Here is a 27,438-nt window from a genome sequence, read left to right as displayed (position 1 = left end):
ACAGGGGGCAGGGTGGGAGGAGGTGTAGTCCAGGTAGCTGTGGGAGTCAGTCGGTTTATAATAGATGTCTGTGTTGAGTCGGTCGCCCGAGATAGAAATGGAAAGGTCTAGGAAGGGGAGGGAGGAGTCTGAGACAGTCCAGGTGAATTTCAGGTCGGGATGGAAGGTGTTAGTAAAGTTGATGAACTGTTCAACCTCCTCGTGGGAGCACGAGGCAGCGCCGATACAGTCATCGATGTAGCGGAGGAAAAGGTGGGGGGTGGTGCCAGTGTAGTTGCGGAAGATGGACTGTTCCACATATCCTACAAAGAGGCAGGCATAGCTGGGGCCCATGCGGGTGCCCATGGCAACTCCTTTAGTTTGGAGGAAGTGGGAGGATTGAAAAGAGAAGTTATTCAGGGTGAGGACCAGTTCAGTCAGTCGAAGGAGGGTGTCAGTGGAAGGGTACTGGTTAGTGCGGCGGGAAAGGAAGAAGCGGAGGGCTTTGAGTCCTTCGTGATGGGGGATGGAGGTTCCCTCAACTCAGCACCGCCCTCCTAACCTGCAATCCTCTTCCTGACCTCTCCGCCCCCACCCCACTCCGGCCTATCACCCTCACCTTGACCTCCTTCCACCTATCCCACCTCCATCGCCCCTCCCCCTAGTCCCTCCTCCCTACCTTTTATCTCAGCCGGCTTGGCTCTCTCTCTCTTATTCCTGATGAAGGGCTTATGCTCGAAACGTCGAATTCTCTATTCCTGAGATGCTGCCTAACCTGCTGTGCTTTGACCAGCAACACATTTGCAGCATCTCTCATGATGTCCCCATCATCTGTCTGTGCACTGCACAAGCTCATGCCAGACAGACTATCTGTTCTCCCTGCTGGAGAAGTGATTGCTCCCGTTTGAATCAGGACGTATTAACTAAACTGGGGTCAACTCCACCATTTTCTGGATGTGAGAAATACCTTCAATGCCCAGCCTTAACCCAGGCTCCTGTGCATCTAGTTTAGACATATCGAACAGCTTAAGGCATGTCTTGCTGCCTCAGATTCTGCATTTATTGCCAGAATTCTGGAATACAGCATTTTTCCAATCCTTGACTCTGAATTACTACTAATTCCCAATTCCTGAACTCAAATTATTATTTCTTCCTAATCCAGTTCTTGGATTACTGCTCATTCCTAATCCCTGATTGCGGATTTCTACCTGTCCCAGTCCCAGGCTCCAGAAAACTGCCTATCCCCAATCCCTTAATTACTGCCAATTTCCAATTCCTGTCTCCAGATGACTACCTTTTTCCAATTCGTGCCCATTCCCAATCCCTGACTCAATTTCTGCCAGTTCAACCACTGATGGTCTGGCACAAACTTCTTCCGACTTGTTTCAATGACTGAGATTCTTCTCCCTCATCAAAAACCCCTTCACTCAACATTGAGTACTCTTTGAATTAAAGATATCTTTCTCTTCGTGAGCTATGCTATACAAATGAGAGATGCTGTTGTTCTTTTTCCTTACTGGCAACAGTGGTCAGGGTTCAAAGGAGGGCACTAGCCCTGGATATGATTCAACCTCCCCATTTCAACTTATCAGAACAGGCCAAACTCAGGTTCCTTACATGGCAAGCAACGATGGCTCCAACATTCCAACCGATCAGTACAATTGGTCTGCTTGCAAAGTGAGTCTGCAACTAGGAGAGAGAAAAAAAAGAGACACAAATGCACATGAGTACCTCTGAATACTTTATCAACATAGTCAGGATTTTTGCTTCTGCCATCCTTGCAGGTACTGAGTTCCAGATTTATAGTCAGTGAATTTTCTTTTTACCCCGCATCCCCTCTAAACCTCTTGCCCCTCACCTTAAAGCTATGGCCGTGGTCACGGATCCCTTCAACAAAGGAAGAGATTTCTTCCTGTCCACCTTATTTACACCCCTCACAGTTTTATACTCTCAACCATGTCCTCCCTCAGTCTCCTCTGCTCAAAAGGAAAGCAACCTCAATGTCTCTTTATAACCAAAGCTAAAAAAGCACGATGGTAATGATGGAACTGTATAAATTGCTAGTTATTGCACAATTTGAAGATTGTGTGCAATTCTGGTCACCTCAATACAGAAAGAATGGAATTGCAGCAAAGAGGATGCAGAGGACACTGACTAAGATGTTGCCAGGGATGGCAAAGTCGAGTCATGGGAAAAGATTGGATTGGTTGGGGTTGCTCTCTGTGCACAAGAGGAGCCTGAGAGGAGATTTGATTGAGGTGAGCAACATTGAGGTCATTGTACAGTGGTCAGTAAGGGTCTATTTTCCTTACTGGAACCATCAGTGACTATAGGGTATAGACATCAAGTGATTGTTAGAGATTAGAGGGGAGATAAGGAAAGGTTTTTTCACATCCAAAGTGTGTTCATGGTCTGAAGTTCACTGACTGAAACAACATCAACAAGCAGAAACCCTCAACAGAGCTCAACGGTTTCTGGATGCGCATCTTTGGTAGCAGAACCTGCAGGACTCCAGAGTATAGGCTGAAAAGTTGCCAGGGTTGGAGGGTTTGAGAGACTGAATGTGCTGGGATTATTTTCTCTGGCGTGTCGGAGGCTGAGAAGTGACCTTATAGAGGTTTATAAAATCATGAAGGACACCCCAGTCTAACACCAGCACCTCCAAAGGAAAAGATTTTAAAAATGGTCCCGGGGGGGTAACGTTTTCACACAGAGGGTGGTGCGCGTATGGAATGAGCTGCCAGAGAAACTGATACAATTCTAACATTCAAAAAGCATCTGGATGGGTATATGAATAGGAAGGTTCTGGGTATATGGGCTAAATACTAACAAATGAGACTACATTAATTTAGGATATGTGGTCGGCATGGACAAGTTGGACCTAAGGGTCTGTTTCCATGCCGTACATATGGACGACTCTTGATTGTTGCATTCAAAACACCACGGTTAGAATGTGGAAGGAGGAACCGCAAGGGGACAAACTCAGCTTCCAAAGGACCAAAGGCCTTTTAGAGCAAAACCCTGCTTTGACATTCTTGGTGTCAAATTACCTACCTCCAGGATCTTGGCTCGGACCACTCCAATCATGTGCTCCAGACATTGCACCACACTCACTCCTGAACCCCCATTTACAACGTGCATGGTGACAGGTATAACCTGGAGGACAAAAAGAACTTTTCAAACCTCTCAAGAGAACAAGCATAGTGATCAACATAAAAACAAAGTGAAAAAATTACAACACCTCCAAAATTGAACGTCTTTTGACTGGCATTTGAATACCTGAGAATAAAAAACAACTGCCCTCACATTCTATGTTGAGCCTAGTGTTACTTCGGTAACTGCATCACTACCTCCCCCAACCACATTTCCTCATTCCTCCATCTCTCATCAACAACCTCCCCCGCAGTCTGCATGCACTCGCCCATTTCCTTGCCAACTCTCACTCATAGGTGATCCTACAACACCTCCCCCACTCCCACCCATCTTGACTAAACAATGCCACAAAACTTTTTTTTAAGTGGTTGACATGTAGAATTTATCCAATGAATGGTCATAACCTTTGGTTTATCTCAAGCATCACATATTAACAAGTGAAAAAACAGGAGCTTTTCCACATGAATGCATGGTTGGAGATGGTGGAAGAAGGTGGCTTTAGATTTCTGGGACACTGGAGGTGTTTTTGGAGGCAGGTGGACATCTACCTGACCTGAAATGGGAGCAGCATCCTGACGAGGTTTGCTGGTCTTGTTGTAGAGGATTTAAGTTAACTTGCCAGGAAAGCAGGCTCAAGACAAAATGTTCAGTAGAGGAAGCTGATGGCCAAATTCAGAAGAGAAGCAAGGGAGTCAAGGCACAGACATTACAGGCAAGTTTAGTGCACAAAAAAGTTTGACAAGGTTTAATGGTATTTATTTTAATGCAAGAGGTGTGATAAACAAGACAAATGAGTTGAGAGCTCAAATTAAAACATGGGGATGCAATGCAATTGCTTTAACTGTGACAGGATTGAGAGGGGGCAGGATTGGCAGCTCAATATTCCAGGCTATAGGGGTTTCAGGTGAGACTGGGGAGGAGGTAAGAGAAGAGGAGAGAGGAGGTGTCACAATATTGATCAGGGAATCGACGACAGCAGTGAGGAAGGATGACATTTTATAAGTCTCAAGAAATAAGAACATATGGTGGTACTTAAAATCCAAAACGGAACAATTACATTAGAGAACAGAACATAGAACTGTACAGCACAATACAGGCCCATCGGCCCTCGATGTTGCACCAACCTTTTTTCCTACTCTAAGATCATACTAACATCATTTTATTATCATCTGTGTGCCTATCCAAGAGTGGCTTAAATGTCCTTAAAATATCTGACTCGACAAAATAACAGGAGCACTGGCAATAATTTTCAATTCCTTGCTGACCAAATGAGAGGTGCCAGAGGACTGGAGGACAGCCTCTGTAGTACCATTAGTCAAGAAGGGAACAAGAAAACCAAGAAACTATACGCCAGTCATTCTCACCTCTGTGGGGAAACTGCTGAAAGCAAATCTGAGTGACAGAATTAAACTGTAGTTGAAGATGCTAGGGTTAATCAGCAAGTCAACATGGTTTGATTAAAAGTAGCTGTCTGAGCAGCTTGATTGAATTTTTTGAAGAGGTGTCTAGGTATGTAGATGAGGGCAATGCTTTTGACACAGTCGACTTGGATTTCACCAAGGGCTTTAGATAAGGTCACATATGGGAGACTGAGAGTAAAAGTAAAAGCCCATAAAATCCAAGAAGATTTGGCAAATTGAAGACAGAATCGGCTGAGTGGCAGGAAATAGAGGGAGATGATCAAGCGATTTTATGTGATTGGAAGCCTGTATACAGTGGGGTTACGCAGCTATCAGATTTAGTGCTGTTTGAGGTATATTTAAATGATTTAGGCTTGAATGTAAGAGTGTTGATCATACAAGTTTGCTGCTGATAATACGAAATATTGAGGGTTGCCTTAGATTACAAGAGGATATCGATGGGCTGGTCAGAGGCAAAGGTAAGTACATGAAAAGCAAAGGTTTGGAGTGATATGGACCAGCAGCAGACAGGTGGAACAAGTTGAGTTTGGGATTATGTTTGGCATGGACTGGTTGGACCGAAGGGTCTGTTTCCGTGCTGTATGACTGTGATTCTGTGAAATGGAACTCAATCAAGGTAAGCATGAGGTGACGCCCTAGGGCAGGACAAACAAGACAAGGGAATACATGATGAACGGCAGAACCTTGGGAATCAGAGAGACCTTGGTATGCATGTCCGTCAGGTCCTTAATGTAGCAGGACAGGCAGACAAAGTGGATAAGGCGGCATATGAAATATCTGCCTTTAATAATCTAGGCAAGAGCAGGGTAGATGATGTTGGAATTGTATAAATGTTGTGTTTGACCACAGCTATAAAATTGTGCATAATCCACATCACACAAGTGACAGTACTGGAAAGGTTGCAAAGGCATTGGCTGGAGAGCGTAGGCTATGAAAAGACACTTAACAGACTTGAGCTGTTTTTCTTGGAAGAGAAGGACCCAAGGACGGACATAATTGAGAATTATAAAACTTTATGGGCATGGACGTGGTAGGCAGGAATAAACCTTTCCGCTTGGTGAAAGGCAAGAATTTAAGGTAAGGGGAATGAGGTTTGGAGGGAATGCAAGGAAATAAGTTTTCACCCAAAAGGTGGTGTGAATCTGAAACTCAACCCCTGATGTCCAGAAACAAACAGTAGATCATGAGGAGTGATTGTCCAAATGAAGCCTATTTTCGCCAGAATTTACAAGATTAATGGGAGATGTGATCAAATCCTTCAAGACATGAACAGGAGAAGTCAGCATAGGTAAAGATAAGAATATCGACTGTTTGGGAATTGTAGAACAATAATGCACAATCTGAGAATTCAGACCAGAATGTTGAGGAGAGATGTTAGGAAGCAGTTTCTCGTCCACAAATGGCAATTGGTGCAGGGTCAGTTGTTCATTTTAAATCGGAGTTAGATTTATTTTTGTTAAGCAAAGCTATTAAGGGATATTGGTCAAAGGTAGGTACATGGAGTTAGACCATCACCATTACTGAATGGTGGAATTGGCTCAAGTGGCCGAATGGTGTACTCTTGTCTCCATGTCCCCAAGGGCGGTAGATAGAAATGCTCATATAACATTTAAGAAATATTCAGTGGGAACACTCACAAATGCCAAAGCATAGAAGGCTAAGGACCAAGTGCTGGAAAATGGGATAACAATAATTAGGTCCTTGTTGCTGACTATGACACTAGGACTAATAATTTCTCAACTGAAATCTTGAGCAGGCTTCACTGGGAGGTAGAGGGAACAAGGCCGGAGAGGCTACCTCATGAATAAAGACAAGAAATTTCCTCACGCTGTGATTATAATGAGGTCTGAGCGTAACAAACCTTTCCCAAACAGGACAGCTGAGATAACCAAAACCGGTTCCTGCGTGATGCAGATGTCATGTTGTTCACGGGTCCACTCGGAGTGACGAGCAGCAATGGAGAACCTGGGATCTTACTCTGCAGGTCAAAGCAACAGTATTAGAAAAGTCTTCCAACAGCGGTTATCAGAGCTGAACCCACCCACACGAAACCAGTGCACGTGTAGTACAGCCAGGAACAACTGTAATTATCATGAAACAGCTGTTGACTTTGGTATCTCCACTTCCATTCAGTGCGCACATTTGACAAGGCCTTGGAATTTTTTAAGTTACATTAGACATTCTTGGGTCGAAAACCTCCCTAACAACAACTTTTTGAATTGTTAACTTGCAGTTTGTCACAGGCCTGAGCAAAAGACAGTTGGATCTCAAACCTCCAGAAAGGCTACAGAGACAAGTCTCCCTCTTTCTCACCCTAATGGGGAAAAAAAAAACAGGGTTTTAAAGGAACAATTTCAAACTTAAGCAAATACCAAGGTCAAACTGACCAGCTACCAAACTGAGGATCTTATATCGTTCTGCAGTCAACAACATCCATAACAATGCCATAAACCAAAAGAACCGTGAGAAAGTCACCTCATTCCACCCTTGCAGCTTGGAGTCTATCGACAGAATTTAGTGCTCTCTGCCAATCCCAGATGAGACCGAATGTCTTGGGTCAGCAAAGTAGCTCAGTGGTTAACACAGAGTTCGAATCCACACTTGGGCGACGGTCTGTGTGGAGTTTGCACGGGTTTCCTCCCACAGTCCAAGGATATACAGGTTAGGTGGATTTGTCATGGAATATGCAGGGTTACCACGATAGGTTGGGATTGAGTAGGCTGCTCTTTGGAAGGTTGGTGTTGACTCGATGGGCCAAATGGCCTGCTTCCACACTGAAGGGAAGCTATGATTTTCTACCCATGATATTGCAGTAGAACCATCTCTCTTATTTGTGAATAAAACGTGTGTTTGGGTTTAAAGGGGCAATAGGTACGTTTGCATGCTAATATTTAACAATCCACAGTTCACAGCAGGTTCACTCAACTTAATTTCTGAGATAAAGGAGTTATTTTCTATAGAATGGTGCTAAGAATAGCCAGCAGCTAATGAATCTCAGACAGATAGGAGGGTTAGGGTTAGGGGAAACATGGACAATCCTAAAGGGATTTGACAGGATGGATACCCAGAAGATGGTTCCTCTCATGGGGGTTACTTGAACTGGAGGACTCCGCTTAAGAGGAAGACCTCTCCCTCTCAGATTTTCTTTCACGCAGTAGGTCATTACTCTGATGAGTTCTCTTCCTGGAAAGCAGTGGACTCAGGGTCACTTAAATTAATCAAAGCTTGGGTTTGATAGATTTTTTATCAATAAGGAAATCGAGGGTTATGTGGACAGTTAAGGAACAAAGTGGAGCTGAAACCAGCCATGATTTAATTAACTAACAGAACAGACATCGTTGATCAAATGGTCTACTCCTGTTCCTAAGTTTCATATTACAATGCAATTCCAGCAGTAGAGGTAATACCAGCCTCAGGCCTTCCATGTAGCGAAGGATTTTCCACCGCCGATATGTAACTCACCGGTTTGTTATGGGAAAGCACTCCTACTGCAGGATCCCATGGTCGCTTCAACAGTAGGGACAGGGCTTCCGCCCCAGCAGCTCCTGACTTAGTGGTGGAGGAAATGATCATTTTATCAATTAATGTTGGAACCTGAAAGGAAGCATATCAAACTTGGTGTCATTGCTCCTTTTATTTTAACCCAGAGGTTCAGCTAAATCAATGATGCACTCCATTCAAGCACACGCACACAATCCCCACTGTTGGGGAGAATCTGCTATCGGGGTACCTACATTGGGGCTAGGGAGGGGAGCACCATTATTAAAGCAGACACTGTCAGATACCAGCTAAAACACAGCCATGTAAAGTAAACCCAGCCACTGCAGGACTGTCTGCCTGGGGCCACATTCCTGGGGGATTAGAACATGTCCGTCAGTTTCAGATCATCCTGTTACACTCTCATTGTTAATAAAGGAAACCGGTAACTATCGGATAGTGTAAATCGCACCGATACCACAATTGATTGATAAAGTACTTGCTAATGCCTCCGCTGACGTCAAACTCATTCGGGTCCTGTGTTAAATGATAATACCTGCATATTCAGCTATGGAGAACTATTGTGAGCGCCCAGACAGCCAGACGCATGGCAATGAGGAAACCCTTCCAACAATAAACTTTTAATTTACAAGATCGGAAACTGCTGAACCCAGGATGTCTACCCATTGTTCGGCACAGCAGGAGTGAGACAGGTATCTCGGGGCAGCCAATAGAGATACTAATCCCTTCACAGACAGGTGAACCGACCAATGAAAGAGCCGAATAAGGGGAACCTGACCGGGAACTTGAGGAAGCGCGAAGTATAACTGCACCAGATCCGAAGGGAAAGACAGAACGCCTTCTCCAACGAATTTGCATGCTTTTGAATTCGTTGTATAGTTTGCCAGTCTTGATTCTGTAATAAACGGTGTTTTTGCTCCAAACTCTAGCTGGTTTGATCTCTCCTTCCAACGAACACGTAGAGACGAGACCATTCGGTTTCCGTCTCAACACCACGATGGCTCACAGTATTCCAAGCATGGTCAAACATCGGAGCGCAGGACTCATCACTTTAGATGGATTCTCATCCTCTTAACATGAAGGTCAACATTCTAGCAACTTTGCTGATTAACTTTTGAACTGAACAGGTCACTTGAAAGATCAAGGCATCTGAATCTCAAGTCTCTTCCCACAGTTTCAAATTTCTCAACATTTAGCAAGTACCTTTAGCAGTAGCGGGTTTTGCTGCTCACCTTAGCTACATCTGCAAATATGATGATAAGTACAGCAAGTGAGTTTGAACTCTGTGGTCCTTTTTGTCTGATAGTCGCATACGGAACTTCAAAGTTTTGGTGAAAATCTACATTATTATAAATATACAAGAACTGAAATTGGATTTGATGAATCCAAGAATAATGATTTACTTATGGCTTTGAAACATATACCTACTTTTGGCACCTGAATTGTAGTATTTACTAAGTTACTTTATTTGGGGTCTTTATTTGAAAGATGCAAAATATAGCAAGAAACAACTCGGGTGTTTGCTTGTTTGGCTCACACAGCCAAATGCTTGCAGGATATAATGAGAGTATTGTTGGGCATTGTAGAGAGGAAATGGAATGCATGTTGTGATGTTTTGAATTTTTGAAAAGGGTTGTAATGAAATGTTACGGACATTTTCTTCCGTTTCTCTTGCAACCCTGAATGAATCTAAAGCCCCTAACATTTACATGTCCTGAGACAGCAGTTGCTTGTTCCAAGCATTTTCTGGTGAATCGTTATCGAGTCATCTGTTTTCTTTTCTGTGAAATGATATCTGGATTTCATAAGGAATTAATTATATTCTCTACAGTATTCTCTTCGGCCCGACAAGTCCACACCGACTCTCTGAACAGTAACCCAACCAGACCCATTCCCCGACCGTATATTTACCACTGAGTAATGCACCTAACACTATCGGCAATTTAGCATGACCAATTTACCTGACCTGCAAATCCTTGTATTGTGGGAAGAAATGGGAGCACTCGAGAGAAAACCCATGTAGACATGGGGAGAATTTGGACACTCAACACAAACAGTCGCCCAAGGCGGGAATCGAACCCCGGTCCCTAGCACTCTGAGGCAGCAGTGCTAACCACTGAGCCACCATGTCACCCCCGAATCTTATGCTTTTAGTCTTGATGCTCTCTACATCACATTTAATTAGCATAATAATTGAGTTAATCAAATTTAAGATTAAATTGACTTTAAAAAAAAAATGGAGCAGCATGGTAACTCAGTGGTGAGCACTGCTGCCTCACAGCACCAAGAACCCCGGTTCAATTCTAACCTCGGGCGACTCTCTGCGTGGAGTTTACACATTTTGTCTGTGGGTTTCCTCAGGGTGCTTCAGTTTCCTCCCACAATCTAAAGGTGTGCAGTTAGGTGAATTGGCCATAATACAATTGCCCATTGTGTTCACAGATGAGAGGTTAGGTACATTAGTCAGGGGAAATGTAGAGTAATAGGCTAGGGGAATGGGTTTCAGTGGGTTGCTCTTCGGGGAGTCGGTGTGGACTCATTGGGCTGAAGGACCTGTCTCCACACTGTAGGAATTCAATGATTATACCTTTGTTTGAGCAAGAATACTGATCTTAAAATGGCCAGATGGTAAACAATTTGTGACCATTCATTTCTGCTATAAATAATGAAATTGGCTGAAAAGCTCAACTAAGTCTGTATTAATTGGATGTCACATACACCAACAAAAGGAGGTCTGAAATTCTGTCAGAAAGACACATTAAATTGGGTTTCAGCTTGAAAGCAGTATTCAGGTAGCAAAGGACATTGAAAGTGTAAAATCAAAGAGAGTTCTATCGATATTGAACAGTGCTTTCTCTGGCAGCACAGCACTGTCTCGCTGATGGTATAATACTCCCACTGTCAGGCTCAATCAAGGGTTCAAACCTCATGACCTTCAACTGTTTTCCAGCTGGGCTTTCAGTGTCAACCATAGCTCAGTGGGAAGATCTCTCATTTTGTCATTGCAAGATTCTATGTTCATACCAGACTCCACAAACTTGATGCGAAATCTTGATGGCTATTTTTCTCTGTCAGTACTGAGGGAATGCTGTTACTGCTGCACATTCGATCTTACAGAAAAAGTGCACTACAGAGACCATGCTCATCATCTTAGACATAATGATTTCTCACATTAGCGCAACAATAGCAGGGGCACCCCATATTCATTTCTCTACAAACATTAATAATGCAAGATTACTAGGTCATCAGTATTTTGCTGTACACTGGAGCTTGCCACATGCTGCATTGTACTACAAGTAATTACAGTACTGAGCTTGAAAACCAAGGTGGTTTTAAGAAAAATGTTAGTCTATCTTTCACCAAATACACGCAGTTGAGTTCTCCATGATTCTGCACAATCTGTCATACCTACCTTGCATTTTAAGGTCTGAAGCACATCTAAGTATGCAGCCAGCATGGGCAGGCTTAGGGTTTCCACCAGCGTTGTGTGCAGCCATTGTGTCAACTTGGTGTCCCAGTTGACAGAGGCGAGGGCCTGTCGAACACGTCGGGCACATTTATCCACCGCGATCCTCCGCAATACTGGTTCATTACTGGCCTGAGGACAATAACCTTAGTTTCACTTTGAGATTCAACACAGCACAATTTCTCCAAGCACGACAAATTCCTGCATTCTGCATTATCCTTCCCTCCCAATTGGGGCCAGGATGAGACATTACTCTTGTTGATTTTTAGTTCTACGACTGGAGTGTGAACAAAAACAAGATGTCCTGCTTCCCTTTTGGCAAGCTCCCGTATCAGGAATGGAATTTAGCATTCCATCTGTGTGCCTACTAAACAGACATACAAACATGTCAACAAGGAACAGGTACAGACCACTCAACCCCTGAAGCCTGCGCAAACATTCAACAAGGTCATTACTGACCTGCTTACTCCATATTCTTGCCTATCCCTGGAACGGTGGCTCAGTGGTTATCTCTGATGCCTCACAGCGCCAGGGACCCGGGTTCAATTCTCACTTCAGGCAGCGGTCTGTGTGGAGCTTGCACATTCTCCCCGTGCTCCAGTTTCCTCCCACAGTCCAAAGATGTGCAGGTCAGGTGAATTGGCCATGCTAAATTGCCCATAGTATTAGGTGCAGGGTTAAATGTAGGGGAATGGGTCTGGGTGGGTTGCTCTTCGGAGGGTCGGTGTGGACTTGGTGGGCCGAAGGGCCTGTTTCCACACTGCAGGGAAGCTAATCTAATCAAAATCTTAACTCCCTTGCTAATCAAGAATTTACCCACCTATGCCTTCAAAATATTCAAGGACCCTTACTTCTGCCAACATTTCAGGAAGAGGACTCCATAGACTCATTATCTCTATGGCAAACAGATGCTCAACATCTGTTTTAAATGGGTGACCCCTTATTTTTAAACAATCATCTCTGGTTTGAGATTCTCCCACAGCAGAAACATCCTCTCCACATTCATCCAGTTGACATCTCCCAGGATCTTTTATGTTTCCATCAAGTTGTCTTGTATTCTTCTAAACTCCATCAGATACAAGCCTAGTGTGACCAATCTCTCCCCAAAAGACAATCCGTCTATTCCAGATGTTGGTCGAGTGAACTTCTCTGAACTGTTTCCAATACATTTGTGTCCTTCTTTACACTGTGCACAGTACTCCAGATGTCATCTTGTGAATGCCCTGTATGACTGAAGCATAAACTCCTTATTTCTGCCTTTGCAAAATCTCACAATAAATGATGATTTTATTAGTTTTACCGATCCTTTGCTGGACCTGAACACTAACCTTCAGCAATTCAAGCATGAGGTTCTCTGTGCACCTAGATTTAGAAAAGTCATGGAACAGAAGTCTTGGAAAGTCAGGAGCATGGGTGACTCAGTGGTGAGCACTGCTGTTTTACAGCGCAAGAGACCTGGGATCGATTACACCCTTGGTCAACTGTCTGTATGGAGTTTACACATTCTGCTCGGGTTCCCTCTAGGTGATTTGATTTTCTTCCCAAAGTCCAAAATTGGGCAGGTGGACTGGCCATGCTAAATAGAGTCATAGAGACATACAACATGGAAACAGACTCTTCGGTCTAACTCGTCTTTGCCGACCAGATATCCTAGACACATCTAGTCCCATTTGCCAGTTTTTGGCTCATATCCCTCTAAACACTTCCTATTCATATACCTATCCAGGTGCTTTTTAAAACACTAACTGCACCAGCCTCCACCAGTTCCTCTGGCAGCTCATTCCATTCACTCACCAAACTCTTCAAGAAAAAGTTGCCTCTCAAGTCCCTTTTCCTCCCACCTAAAACCTATACCCTCTTGCTTTTGACTCCCTTACTCCAGAGAAAAGACCTTGTCTATTCACCTGACCTATGCCCCTCATAATTTTAAAAACCTCTAAGGTCACACCTCAGCCTCCGATATGCCAGAGAAAAAAATTCCACCCTATTCAGCCTCTGAGAGCAGATGCAGCGGAGACGGAGAAATTGGGAATGAGGAATAGCGTTTTTACAGGAGGTGGGGTGGGAGGTAGTGTAGTCCAGTAGCTGTGGGAGTCAGTGAGTTTAAAGTCGATGTCAGTGTTGAGTTGGTTGCTGGAAATGGAGATGGAGGGGTCCAGGAAGGGGAAAAAGGTGCTCCCAGGATGACCAATTTCATCATAGAACGTCCCAAACGGCCTCCTTCTTCGAAGACCACAATTTCCCCTCTCATGTAGTGGATGATGCCCTCCAGTGCATCTCCTCCACTTCCTGAAACTCTGCCTTCGAACCCCACTCCTCCAATCACAACAAGGAGACAAACCTCCCCCACTACCCAGTCCTCACCTTCCACCCAACCAACCTCTCTGGATGCATCACGTCAACTTCCACCGTTTTCACCACCTACAAACAGATGTCACCACCAGGGATATATTTCTCCTCCTACCCCAATCTGCGTTATGAGAAACTATTCTCTCCACGACTCCCTTGTTAGTTCCATGCCCCCGGCCAACCTACCCTCCCTTTCAGGCAGTTTCACCTGCCACAAGAAGTGAAAAACCTGCACCCACACCTTCCCCCCTCACCTCCGTCCAAAGCCCCATAGGATCCTTCCACATCCGACAGATTTACCTGTACTTCCAAACACATCAATTACTATGTCCATTGCTCTTGATGTGGTCTCCTCTACATTGGGGAATCAGTACACCAACTTGCGGAACATTTCAGAGAACAGCTCTGGGACACATGCACTAAACAACCCCACTGCCTTGTGGCTGAACACTTAAACTCTCCCCTTCCACTCTACTAAGGACATGCAAGTCCTGGGCCTTCTCCACCATCAAACTCTAGCCACCTGACTCCTGGAAGAAGAAAATTCATCTTCTGCCTTGGGGCCCTCCAACCACACGGGATCAGTGTAGATTTCACAAGTTTCCTCATTTCCCCTCCCCCCCACCTTATCCCAGATGCAACCTTCCAACTGGACACTACCCTCTTGAACTGTCCATCTTCATTCCCACCTGTCCACTCCACCCTGCTCTCCGACCTATCACCTTCAGTCCTACCTTCATCGACGTATCGCAATCCCAGCTACCTTCTCCCCAGCCCCAGCCCCCCTTCCATTTATCTCTCAGCTCCCTTGGGTCACCCTCTCATTCTTGATATAGAACTTATGCTCAAAATGTCGACTCTCCTGCTCCTCAGATGCTGCTGGACTGGCTGTGACATACAGGATGTGACAGTTATTTCCAGAATGTAACTTGCATCCTCTGCAGAGAAAACCAATGCAAAAGACCTGTTCAACTTCAGACTCATTTTCGTGAGGACCAAAGCTCAGTTTGTTAACTCTTTCTTTCCAAACTACAGATTGGGTGTCCTCTCTTCACGTGCCAAAAGCAGATGAAGATCTAAAAATTTAATGTATTTTGAAAGCAGACCTCAACAAACTTGGGGACACCCCAAATTTGGGGCCTTTGGAAAAGATCTTGGCCTTACCAGGCTATTTATAAACCAGAAAACTGGAAAAGAAATATAAACTCAAAAAAATAGCAAAGAGATGAGAAACAAGAAAAAAATTAGAATATAAGAGAAAACAAGAAATATAAATGTTTCTAGCCGTTTTCTCTCATATTCTAATATTTTCTTCCTTTTTCATCTTTTTGACATTCTTTGCTCAGTTAACATTTCTTCCAATCTTCAGAGATGCGACACATCTTTGCATTTTTACTTGATTTGCCTTTAAGTTTGATACTTTATTTAAATATTTTAGTTAACTACAAATGGTGGATCTGTCCCTTGGAACTTATCTTCCTCGCTGCAAAGTATCCATTTTGCATATCATGAATATCCCTAAATGCTTGGCCATCTCTCAAATAACCTTACTCTTAAATTGGATTTGGCTTCATAATTGCCCTTGAACTTAAAAAACGAGTCTTGCACCAACTACTCTCTTCCTCAATCTGAATATAATACTCAATCATATTTTGTTCATGGCTACCTTAGGAATGCCTTCAGGACAAGGTCTCACTGAATTTCAGGTTTAGAAAGGACTGATTTCTGTATAAAGACACAATGTGCTGTTCGCAGAAGTGATCCTGAAAATAATCTGTACAGTCCTCTTGCTCCCTGCTGGTTTTTCCAGTCCACGCCCAAGTTAAAATCTCCCTTGATTATCGCAGCACCTTTCTGACAAGCTCCTATTGTTTCTTCCTTCATACTCTGTTCTACCATATGACTATGGTTAGAGAACTGGACATCATTCACATCTTGACGTGATTATTTTTCATCTGTATCCAAATCTTTTCCATACTGAGGTTTCATAATTAGATCATTCCCCCTCTATTCGACTAATAGCAGGAAATTAACAGAGCTACCTTTAACCCCTCAAGTCCTCTGGGCAACCCCACATTAAGGGGCACTGATTGCAACATCAGACAGTTTCCCAATGGTCAGATTCTATTGCGAGTCTGCTGACAGTGAGCCTAGTTGCACCACTCTCCAGGGTTCAATCAACCTCACCCCTCACCTCATCATCCAATGAACAGCTTCCATCTATGGTGGTGGTAGTAGGAGGAGACAGATGATGGCAGTCAGGGCAGGACAGGCCAAACTCTGACCAAGCTAAGAAACCATGTGCTACTCACCCCCTCATTCGCCAGTCTTGCCAACCGATCTGAATACAATGCTTTCACGACCTTGTTGAACAATTTGTTCTGAGTTGCAGTCCATCCCAACCTAGAGAGCAGACACAGGATAAATGGACCTGACACACAGGGACAACAAAGACTGCGGAGGACCATTAACATCATGACAGAAATCACCCAAAAGAAGAACACCTTTGAGCTTCTTCCACCAGCTCAGATTTCAGGGAAGGGAGGAGAAGGAGGAAAACACAAGCCTGAGGAAATCAAAGAGACACAAACAATTACGCTACCAACCAGTGAATCTGGCACTCACTCTCCTAGCAGGTGCAATGGCAACAGAGAAACTGGGAGAAAAAAAATCAAGTCCTCAGAGTGAACTTAGTGTGAGGAAGTACAGTTGTGCGAGTCAGAGGGATCTCAAAGATGTAGGTCAAAAGACAATTGATATAATCCCAGCTAATATTAATACAGGTCAAATCAGATCTCAGAGTGAGACCTAGCTTGATGGATCATAAAGTTAATTTTGAAGTTTTTAACCATATTAGCTCATGACTAAACATACTTATTCAAGACTCACAATGTTCTTTAACAGAAGTACACACATTTATTGCATGAAAGGGAAGAAGAAACAAAGTTACATATAAGCCTAAGACAGTTTAGAAAGATTTTAAATGCTTCCCCCTTTTCCCCAATAGTATACTTAACAGGTACTCAACTCAGTGAAATTTCAATCCTACCTTTAGAGCAGACTGAGAGGGGACCCAATAGAGGTGTATAAGATTATGAGGGGCACGGACATGGTGGAGAGGGAGCGGCTGTTCCTCTTATTTGAAGGATCAAAAATAAGGGGACATTATCTCAAAGTGATAATTTCAATTTCAAGGAGATTTGAAGAAATTTTTTTTCACCCAGATTGTAATAGTTATCTAGAACGTACCACCTGGGGGATACTTGAGGGAGAAAACCTCAACTTTTACAAGGTACTTGGATGACTACTTGAAAGGTCATAACATTCAAGGGCATGAATGCTTGAAACGTAGATGTAGAGCAGCTTTTGTTGATGTATACTCGTTGGGCCAAATGATCTCTTCTGCACCGTAGGATACTGCGATTCTATCATAACTCTTTAAATTTCTTACTTAACTGACTCTTGCCAGTTGAGATTCCCTTGATAGTTATCTGGATTTCTTTCCTGGTTTTCATAGCCAACCGATTTCTTTCCAATGCCAATAGCCAAAATCATTTTTCAGTTCTGCCAGCTTGAAACCTTGGACACAAACACTCAGTTGGAGATGTCACAAACTAATCTGTCCTTCTGCATTACGAAACCTGATTGTTTCAAACTGAATTTAAATCACACCTGGCTCTGGTCTGTTGTTGTAGACCAGAATAAACCCCATCAAAATTTATTTAGATAGATCATAGAACATCACAGCTCAGTACAGGCCCTTCAGTCCTCAATGTTGCACCGACTGTGAAACCAATCTGAAGCCCATCTAACCTACACTATTCCATTCTCGTCCATATGCCTATCCAAAGACCATTTAAATGCTCTTTAAGTTGGCGAGTCTACTACTGTTGCAGGCATTCGGTTCCACGCCCCCTACTACTCTGAGTAAAGAAACCATCTCTGACATTTGTCCTGTATCTATCACCACTCAATTTAAAGCTATGTCCCTCATGCTAGCCATCACCATCCGAGGAAAAAGGCTCTCATTGTCCACCCTATCTAACCCCCTGATTATCTTGCATGTCTCAATTAAGTCACCTCTCAACCTTCTTCTCTCGAACAAAAACAGCCTCAGGTCCCTCAGCCATTCCTCGTAAGGCCAGGCAACATCCTAGTAAATCTCTTCTGAATCCGCTCCAAAGCTTCCACATCCTTCCTAGATTGCAGTGACCAGAAGTGGACGCAATACCCCAAGTGCGGCCGCACCAGAGATTTGTACAGCTGCAGCATGATCCCATGGCTCTGAAACTCAATCTCTCCACCAACAAAAGCTAACCGGTGCAGCAGCCACGGTTGGTATTGCTTATGGCTGAAGCTGTTGCCCCTCGACAGGTGGATCTCACGTCACCAAGGACAATGACCGCTACCCTGGTTGCCGTACCCTTTTCCGCAACCACCAATACGGCAGCCGCCTTCTGTCCCCACAGTGGTCACCAAGCGGTAAAGCACTTACTGTCCATAAAAAGCAACCAGCATTGCCACTGTGGCTGAGTGCATCCTGGAGTGGTGGCCGTTACCAAAACGGGCAGGGTCCTGCGGCTTTGGCTATTATGACGAGGAAGACCAACTCGGCAGCCAACTACAACATGGAGGCCTGCAGCCCCTGGCCCAGCTACTCCATGAGGTCACCGCCCAGTAAAAACCTGTTGGCGCATGCCGGGGGCCCCACTTCCCTGCAAACAGCTAAGGAGCAGGTGAGGAGAGTTCGGCACAGAAAAGATCTGGAGTCATGAGGCAGTCTCTGTAAAGAGCTACGGTATCAGCCAAAATATTGCATCAAAGCCCTAAGGCAACAAAAACTCTCAAAAGGTTGATGTCCAAGTCGAGGAAAAGCACTGGACAGCAGCCACCACAACCAGGCCCACTATAAAGCAGCAACTTGAGAAGAGAAGGTGAAGCCAGCGGCCCACGGACAGAGATAGGTTCCTCTCAGAACCTCTTAAAACATTTCCACAAAAGAAGCTAAAGGGCCTTAATTGGATGTAGTTATTTTAAAAGTTTTGTTACTACTGCGTGGCGACAGAATTTACTAAGCATTCACCGAGAAAATGTTTTTTAGTTGTGTTAAAACTACACGGCAACTAAAACTGCTGTTCCTTACCTTCTTAACAACCCAATCAACCAAGGTGGCAACTTTCAGGGATCTATGTACATGGACATCTAGATCTCTCTTAGCATCTACACTACCAAGAATCTTACATTAGCCCAGTACACTTTATTCCTGTTGCTCCTTCCAAAGTGAATCACTCACACTTTTCTGCATTAAACTCCATTTGCCACCTATCAGTCCAGCTCTGCATCTTATCAATGTCCGTCTGTAACCTGTAACATTCTTCAGCACTATCCACAACTTCACCGACCTTAGTGTCAACTGCAAATTTACTAACCCATCCTTCTACGCCCTCATCCAGGTCATTTATAAAAACGACAAACAGCAGTGGCCCCAAAACAGATCCTTGCCAAACACCACTAGTAATGAACTCCAAAATGAACGTTTCCCATCAACCACCACTCTCTGTCTTGTTTCAGCTAGGCGATGTCTGATCTAAACGGCTAAAACCACCCTCAATCCCATGCCTCCCTATTTTGTACAATCGCCGACTGTGGAGAATCTTATCAAACGCCTTATTGAAATTCATTTACCTGTACACCATATCACAACCGCTTTACCCTTATCCACCTGCTTGGTCACCATCTCAAAGAACTTGGTAAGATTTGTGAGGCATGACCTACCCTTCACAAAACCGTGTTGGTTATCCCTAATCAACTTATTCCTCTCTAGATGATTATAAATTCTCTCTCTCATGACCTTTTCCAAACCCTAACCCACAACCAAAGTAAGGCTCACTGGTCTATAATTTCCACGGTTGTCTCTACTCCCCTTCTCGAACAAGGGAGCAACATTTGCTATTCTCCAGTCTTCTGCCACTATTCCTGTCGACGATGATAAAGATCAAAGCCAAAGGCTCTGCAAACTTCTCCCTAGCTTCTCAGAGAATCCGAGGATAGATCCCATCCGGCCCAGGGGACTTTTCTATTTTCACACTGGCCAGAATTGCTAACACCTCCTCCTCACTATCGTCAATCTTGTCTTGTCTAGTAGACTGTATCTCAGTATTCTCCTCAACAACATTGTCTTTTTCCAGTGTGAGTACTGACGAAAAATATTCATTTAGTGCTTCCCCTAACCACTTGGACTCCACACACAACTTCCCACTACTGTCCTTGAGTGGCACTAATCTTGCTCTAGTCATTCTTTTATTCCTGACATACCGATAGAAAGCTTAGGGTTTTCCTTCATCCTACCTGCCTACAACTTCTCATGTCCCCTCCTGGCTCTTCTTAGCTCTCTCGAGGTCTTTCCTGGCTAAACTGTAACTCTCAAGTACCCTGAGCCTTCACGTCTCATCCTAACATGAACCTTCTTCCTCCTCTTAACAAGAGATTCAACTTCTTCAGAAAACCATGTCTCCCTCGCTCGGCAACATCGTCCCTGTCTGACAGGTACATACTTACCAAGGACCCACAGTAGCTGTTCCTTGAATAAGCTCCATATTTCAATTGTGCCCATCCCCTGCAGATTCCTTTCCAATCCCATGCATGTTAGATCTTGCCTAATCACATCATAATTGCCTTTCCCTCTGCAAAAACTCTTGCCCTGTAACATATACCTATTCTTTTCCATGGCTAAGATAAACATAACCGATCTGTGGTCACTATTGCCAAGGTGCTCACCTACCTCCAAACCTAACACCTGGCCAGGTACCCAGTATTAAATCCAATGTGGTCTCACCCCTTGTTGGCCTGTCTACAAACTGTATCAGGAAAGCATCCTGCGTGCATTGGACAAAACTGGCTCATCTAAAGTATTCGAACTACAGTATTTCCAGTCAATATTTGGAAAGTTAAAGGCCTCCATAACAACTACCCTGTTACTCTCGCTCCTATCCACAATTATCATTTCCTCTACATCTCTGGAACTATTTGGAGGCCTATGGAAAACTCCCAATAGGGAGACCTCTGCTTTCCTGGTTCTAACCTCAGCCGGCACAACATCAAAGTCCCAAGTACCAACCCATAGCCTAGTCCCTAAGTTTTTTTTATTTTAAAGGGAAGTGCCAGGTGCTGTATTCCAGATGGAAATTGATCAGTCAAACTGTCAGATTTTAAGCAAAATTCACTTTATTCATACACTATCATTAAAATACAACAAAAGAAAGAAGAAGTTGCAACAACTGAACTCTCCAGGAAGAATCCATGCCTACAGTCTGAGATTAAAGCAGTTTACTTGCAGATTTGACCCAAAGGTGAGCTTCTGACCGCACACTGATGCCATGGCTGAAATGAGCATTTCTACCATTATCTAACGCAATGTCATCTGGCTGTACACCTACTGCAGAACCTCTCATCACCCATACTTCTCAATAAAACTCGCTTGGCTGCTCTCCCACATTTTTTCCCAATGATTACATGAGGCTATTTGACTTCAAAGTTCATCACTGACATCTTGACTCACACCAAACTCGAGACCCCTTTCAACCAAGTACCACTGATCTGCAAACAGTTCAAACTTGTGCTGAAACACACATGCGATGTGCTAATTGGAAACATAGAAAGATGTGGGTTCACCACACTTGTGGGGGTACATTTATTGCAACAAGAACGCTATTATCCAGAATTTTCCATCCCCAGATACTGGCCTATCTCAGGAGCCACCCAGATTACCTGTTAATGTGATCCTCCCAGTCATCAGGTGGCAAAGGGGCATCTGTGTCTGTCCTTGCAAAGATGACATGACGCTCACATTCGTTCATCACACTCCGAGCCTTCTGGTTATCATAGAGGGGGGTTGGTGTTGGAATTACTGTCTCCACATCAACAGTCACGTCACAATCACTGCAAAATACAGAACCCCATCATTACATCTAAAGGTGGAAACCTAAAGATCTGGAACTAGTGTGGAGGGGGTGTTGTTTGTGTAGACTCTCTATTACTTCTCCAAAGTCACAATGAATTAGATGGTTTTCACAGAACATACACAGGTAATTTTGGCAATGAGGCTTGGATGAGTGTTAACGCACCATCTCTCACCTCTCAGCTTACTCAATTGAAATCCTTTATCTCCCTCATGTTTATCAGCCTACCCAAAATTATATCTGCACTATTCATGTTGACCAGTCCTTACAGGACTTTGAACAAAGCACTCCTCGTTACAAAGGCACAGATAAAAAAGTAGAGTTGACACAAAAGATCTGCTGATCCGGTTTGAAGATCAAGTTCAAAGGGCTAATTAGTGCCATATATAAAGTGGTTTTTGGGCGACGTCGCAAATTGTTATTTTCAGTGCTGGTGCCTGATCATCTTTGCAACACGTGCCAGTGTTTTCCGTGTAAAGGTTGACATTTGTGTGTTTCATCTCATACTTGCAGAGCTTCAGGTGTCCTACTGGTCATCTGCCTACGTCGCCATTCAGAAAATCATGTGCCTTGCATGAGATCACAAAATTACTGTGCTTGATGACTGTCAACATACTGGAGAGATTGGCCTTCGAGAAAACGGCCACATTTGTTTTTGTGTCCTTTCCACAAGTGACTGGAATGTGGCACTAAAGTGAAATTTGTTCAGCTTCTTTTCTCAATAGCTGTAATTGGTCATTGTTTCAGAGCCATACCACAAGTTGCTGAGAACACAGGCACCACAAATATCTATGCTGATCATTCAAGTCAGCTTCATGTTATGCCACAGACATTTTGTGTATGAGCCAACTGTGGTAGCTGTGATCCCAAATCCTACATTTGTTTCCACATCAAGAGACAGGTTTTGTGACATTGAAAATCTAAGGTTGCTGAATTTGCTCACTACTTACAGAGGTACATTCTTTACCGTGACCATGAACGGAGATGGGGCACCCTATCCTATAACCACGGTTTTTCTAAAGCTTAATAGTTGCAGGCATAAGAGAGCCATAAGTCTCTGAGGCGGAGTTTCTGTTAGAGTGACTGGCACAGCATTATCAGCATCAAGGAGTTCCCTGATCAACACGTACTTTTGTTTCATCTTCATTTTCAGTCTGGGTAGATGGTAGAGCTTGCTATCTGACTGATAATGCAGATAAACTCCTCCCATGTCTACAGGGAAAGTTATTTTTAACCCATTCCAGGGTCCTATAGAAGTGAAAATATCTTAGTCAGGTTGAGTTTCAAAATTCCAACTCATTGAAAGGAATATTGCTTTAGTTCCAAGCCATGAAGCATAGCTTTGAGCAAAATATTCCCTTGACCTATGAAGTGGTAGGGATTGTTGCTTTGGAAGGTGCCATTGATAAAGTTTTGGTGAATTTCTGCAGTGCACCTCATCGATGGTGCACATTGCTACTGCTGAGCATTTGTGGTGGAGGGAGTGGACAGTGAAAGCGATGGTTGGGGATGTCAGCAAGCTATTCACAGTACTTTGTATTTGGTGCTGTCAAGATTTTCGAGTGCTCCTAACTTTTGCCATTTGGATGGTGGACAGCTTTTGGGGAGTCAGGAGGTGAGTCACACACTCACTATGGCATTCCTCACCCCTGACCTGCTCTCGTAGCTACAACACTTGCATAGTTGGTCCATTTGAGTTTCTGGTCAATGCTGATCAGAACACTATTGAATATCAAAAGGTGATGGTTAGATTGTTTCTTATTGGAGGTGGTCATTGCCTGGAACTTATAAAGATAAAAAGGGAAACAAATCCTTCGGTTCAACTCCAAGTAGACACCCCGATCTGATCTAGTCCCATTTGGTCCATATCCCGCGGAATCTTTCCTGGTTATAAACCCAGTTATGGACTGGGGTCCTGCTGCCAGGAAGGTGAACACTGGGGCCTACCCCGACACCGGGGGCAGCTGTATCCCCCCGGCCCCCGGCCCGCCCCCCGGCTCCCGCGCCCCGGCCCCCGGCTCCCGCGCCCCGGCCCCCGGCTAACCTCCCTCCCGCCCCGGCCCCCCGCCCCGGGATAACCTCCCTCCCGCCAAGGCGTAACACGGGGGGCCCTTCACCTGCTGCTGTCCTGCTGCCTCCGCGGGGTCACGAAGAGAAGCCGTGCCGGCCTGGAGCTGCTGGCCTCGGGGTGTGCGCTCCACGGTTTGGCGTAGCTGTGATCCAGGAAAACCAGGTCCAGCTCCCGCTCATGGGCCGACAGCTGCAGCAGGAGCGAGGCGCCCATTCTCCGGGCCGAGCTCTGCAGGTCCCGCTCGCTGCCCCGACAACACATGGAGGCTGCTCCAGGACCAACAGGCCGCCTCTGTGTCACCCGCCACCAAAATCGCAGCAACTCGAGCCCGCGGCTCACGGCCTAGTGCCCGACCTCCATCGGCAGCGCCACCCACTGTATGGCCTCCAAATACAGCGGCGCCTCCGGCCGACACAGGCAGCGCCGGTATTTGGGCCTCCGGCGGCAGCGCCACCCACTGCCCGGCCATATCAATGCACCTTGCGTTTCCTGATTTGAATTTTGTTTCGCCTGGGAAGTGTCTTGTTTCTGGATAGTAATACCCAGCAAAGAAATCAATGGGCTAGTTCGCTGATTAAATCAAAACATTCAGAATGGCTTTGTTTCCGGGCACACTCAGTTATGACTATACAAAGGGGGCTGTTTGACTTCTTACAGCAGTCTCTAGCTATTTTTAATAAGTCTGTTCCAACATGTTAGTGGGCGGCACGGTGGCACAGTGGTTAGCACTGCTGCCTCACAGCGCCTGTAGACCCGGGTTCAATTCCCGACTCAGGCGACTGACAGTGTGGAGTTTGCACATTCTCCCCGTGTCTGCGTGGGTTTCCTCCGGGTGCTCCAGTTTCCTCCCACAGTCCAAAGATGTGCGGGTCAGGTGAACTGGCCATGCTAAATTGCCCGTAGTGTTAGGTAAGGGGTAAATGTGGGGGTATGGGTGGGTTGCGCTTCGGCGGGTCGGTGTGGACTTGTTGGGCCGAAGGGCCTGTTTCCACACTGTAAGTCTAATCTAAAAAAAATGTTAAACTCCTGCAGCACGTCAATCCTCAAATGCTGCGTCTCTCTCTCTCTCTCTGTGCCGACGGCAATCTGTGTTCTCTGGAGTTTTGAACAATGACAGGTGAGTTGCTTGAACTTAGAAAACGGTCCATGGAGGCCTTTCCCTTGCCGGTGACTCGAGAGCCACAGCAGGTCGTCTCTTACCTAAACCAGGAGTAAACTATTCAAGGAGAAAGTGAGGACTGCAGATCAGAGCTGAAAATGTGTTGCTGAAAAAGCGCAGCAGGTCAGGCAGCATGCAAGGAACAGGAGATTCGACGTTTCGGGCATAAACCCTTCATCAGGAATCATTGAAAAGAAGCACAAGCCAAATGAGTCAAAGGCCAATAGAACAAACAAATGATGGTAGAACATTAAGAGCTAGGTAGCTCTGCTTTAAATATTATTTGATGGTGACACATTACTTCTTCTCATAACTTATTTCAAAGTTCCCTTTTGTTGCTCCAGTTAGAATCATCAGAGCCATGCCCCTTATTATGTATTATTATTCTTATTACATGGGTAAATCCACCCCCCCCCCCCCCCCCACAACTTAAACCAGCAACACACAACATTTATCCTGTGCAGTAATTGTGGAAATTCAAAAGGCCAAGAACTATCCAAAAGGTCACTACTTTAAGAAATAAAGTTGTTCATTTTTACTTTAAGTATTACAGAGAATAATTAACTGACAACTATTTATAGAGTCATAGAGATGTACAACATGGAAATAGACCCTTCAGGTCGAACCTGTCTATGCCGACCAGATATCCCAACCCAATCTAGTCCCACCTGCCAGCACCCAACCCATATCTCTCCAAACCCTTCCTATTCATATACCCATCCAAATGCCTCTTAAATGTTGCAATTGTACCAGCCTCCACCACATCCTCTGGCAGGTCATTCCATACGCATACTACCCTCTGCGTGAAAACGTTGCCCCTTAGGTCTCTTATATCTTTCCCCTCTCACCCAAAACCTATGCCCTTTAATTCTGGACTCCCAACCTCAGGGAAAAGACTTTGTCTATTGATCCTATCCATGCCCCTCATAATTTTGTAAACCTCTACTAAGGTCACCCCTCAACCTCCGACGCTCCAGGGAAAACAGCCCCAGCCTCTCCCTGTAGCTCAAATCCTCCAGCCCTGGCAACATCCTTGTAAATCAGTTTCATAGGTCACTGAACAATAAAGGTATCTTTAAGAGAGCTATTCTCCAGGCAGTCTCCAGATGTCGTTGGCTTGGCTGTTCTCCCTTAATCGTTCAATTTTTCCTGGTCTTATACCCCCAAAGCATCAGATTGTGTCATTGGCTTTTAATATTGTCAAACTTGATTGGAATTTGGTATTTTTTGAGGCATAATTTAAACTGGTTGGATTAATTTGAATTTTTTTTTTGTCGCCAGACAACCAGCTACTGGACCAAAAGGTTACATTGTATCTTGTTCAGAACACTTGGTGCTGTCAGGTAGTTCTGCTAGCTTTTAACTTCCTTAAAGGTACAGTACACCTACATCTTCAGACCATTGTGAATAAAAATGCTTTTCTCTGATTTTTTTTAAGATTAGATTTCCTACAGTGTAGAAACAGGCCATTTGGCCCAACAAGTGCACACTGATGCTCCAAAGAGAAACCCACCCACATCCATTTCCCTCTTACTAATGCACCGAACACGATGGGCAATTTAGCATGGCCATTTCTTTGCAGTCAAGAGTTCTGTATTACACTTGGTTACCTAATACATTTGGTTTAAAACATCAGATTTGAAATAAATATAACTGATTGAAGGGAATAATGGTGTGGTTCTGTTCGCCGAGCTGGGAATTTGTGTTGCAGATGTTTTGTCCCCTGTCCAGGTGACATCCTCAGTGCTTGGGAGCCTCCTGTGAAGTGCTTCTGTGATGTTTCCTCCGGCATTAATAGTGGTTTGTACCTGCCGCTTCCGGTTGTCAGTTCCAGGTGTCCACTGCAATGGCTGGTACTTTTTTTTCCAACCCCCACACTACTGCCTAACTGCGATAGTGCTTATTTTATCCCCAGCACCCATGTGTGTGTGCAGGTGTGAGACACAGTGAGAGGTTTAAGGTGTACGAATCTTTATTCAATTTCCACCACCAAGAAGAAAGGAAACACCCCAGCGGCCAGTGACAAGCAGTGCCCTGCACATCAAAGGGCAATGCTGTGTGATCAAACAGTAAAGGGAGGGCAGGGATTAAATCAAAATAGAGTTGGGAGAGGGAAGTAGTGCACTCCACTCCCTGCAGCACCCACCTCTCCCTGAACAACTCCAGGGTGTTGGTGGAAACTGCGTGCTCCTTCTCCAAGGACACTTGGGTTCTAATGTAACAGCGGAAGAGGGGCAGGCAGTCGGAAGAGGGGGCAGACAATCCCCTCCATGAAGAAATTAGTGGCTTTTAACGGGTACAATGCTGTGAGCAGGAGTGGAAACTGCGTGGGGAACCCCCGTTGGATTTCGAATCCAACGCCTTAACCACTCGGCCATCACAGC

The 27,438-nt window shown here is 44.7% G+C and overlaps 1 protein-coding gene and 1 non-coding gene across 5 annotated transcripts in view; both read right to left on the bottom strand.

Annotated features, from left to right (window-relative positions):
* kansl3 (KAT8 regulatory NSL complex subunit 3) overlaps nucleotides 1-24,258 on the bottom strand; it is an 81,342-nt gene extending 57,084 nt beyond the window's left edge. For all 4 annotated transcript variants that reach the window (XM_060856578.1, XM_060856580.1, XM_060856579.1 and 1 more), the window contains exons 1-8: nucleotides 23,942-24,258; nucleotides 21,634-21,804; nucleotides 16,179-16,269; nucleotides 11,464-11,649; nucleotides 8,016-8,147; nucleotides 6,415-6,531; nucleotides 3,034-3,135; nucleotides 1,597-1,668 (exon numbers count right to left, since the gene is read on the bottom strand). In XM_060856578.1, coding sequence (XP_060712561.1) covers nucleotides 1,597-1,668; nucleotides 3,034-3,135; nucleotides 6,415-6,531; nucleotides 8,016-8,147; nucleotides 11,464-11,649; nucleotides 16,179-16,269; nucleotides 21,634-21,804; nucleotides 23,942-24,156 — 1,086 coding nt within the window. In that variant the 5' untranslated portion in view covers nucleotides 24,157-24,258. The remainder of the gene's footprint in view (nucleotides 1-1,596; nucleotides 1,669-3,033; nucleotides 3,136-6,414; nucleotides 6,532-8,015; nucleotides 8,148-11,463; nucleotides 11,650-16,178; nucleotides 16,270-21,633; nucleotides 21,805-23,941) is intronic.
* Nucleotides 24,259-27,356: 3,098 nt separating this feature from the next.
* trnas-cga (transfer RNA serine (anticodon CGA)) lies at nucleotides 27,357-27,438 on the bottom strand. Its single transcript has one exon. It is a non-coding gene; the product is annotated as a tRNA-Ser (tRNA).

This window comes from Hemiscyllium ocellatum, chromosome 48, assembly GCF_020745735.1.
Source record: "Hemiscyllium ocellatum isolate sHemOce1 chromosome 48, sHemOce1.pat.X.cur, whole genome shotgun sequence".
Classification (NCBI taxonomy): domain Eukaryota; kingdom Metazoa; phylum Chordata; class Chondrichthyes; order Orectolobiformes; family Hemiscylliidae; genus Hemiscyllium; species Hemiscyllium ocellatum.
Note: the sequence above shows the minus strand (reverse complement) of the source record. Positions and strands in the feature narration are given on the sequence as shown.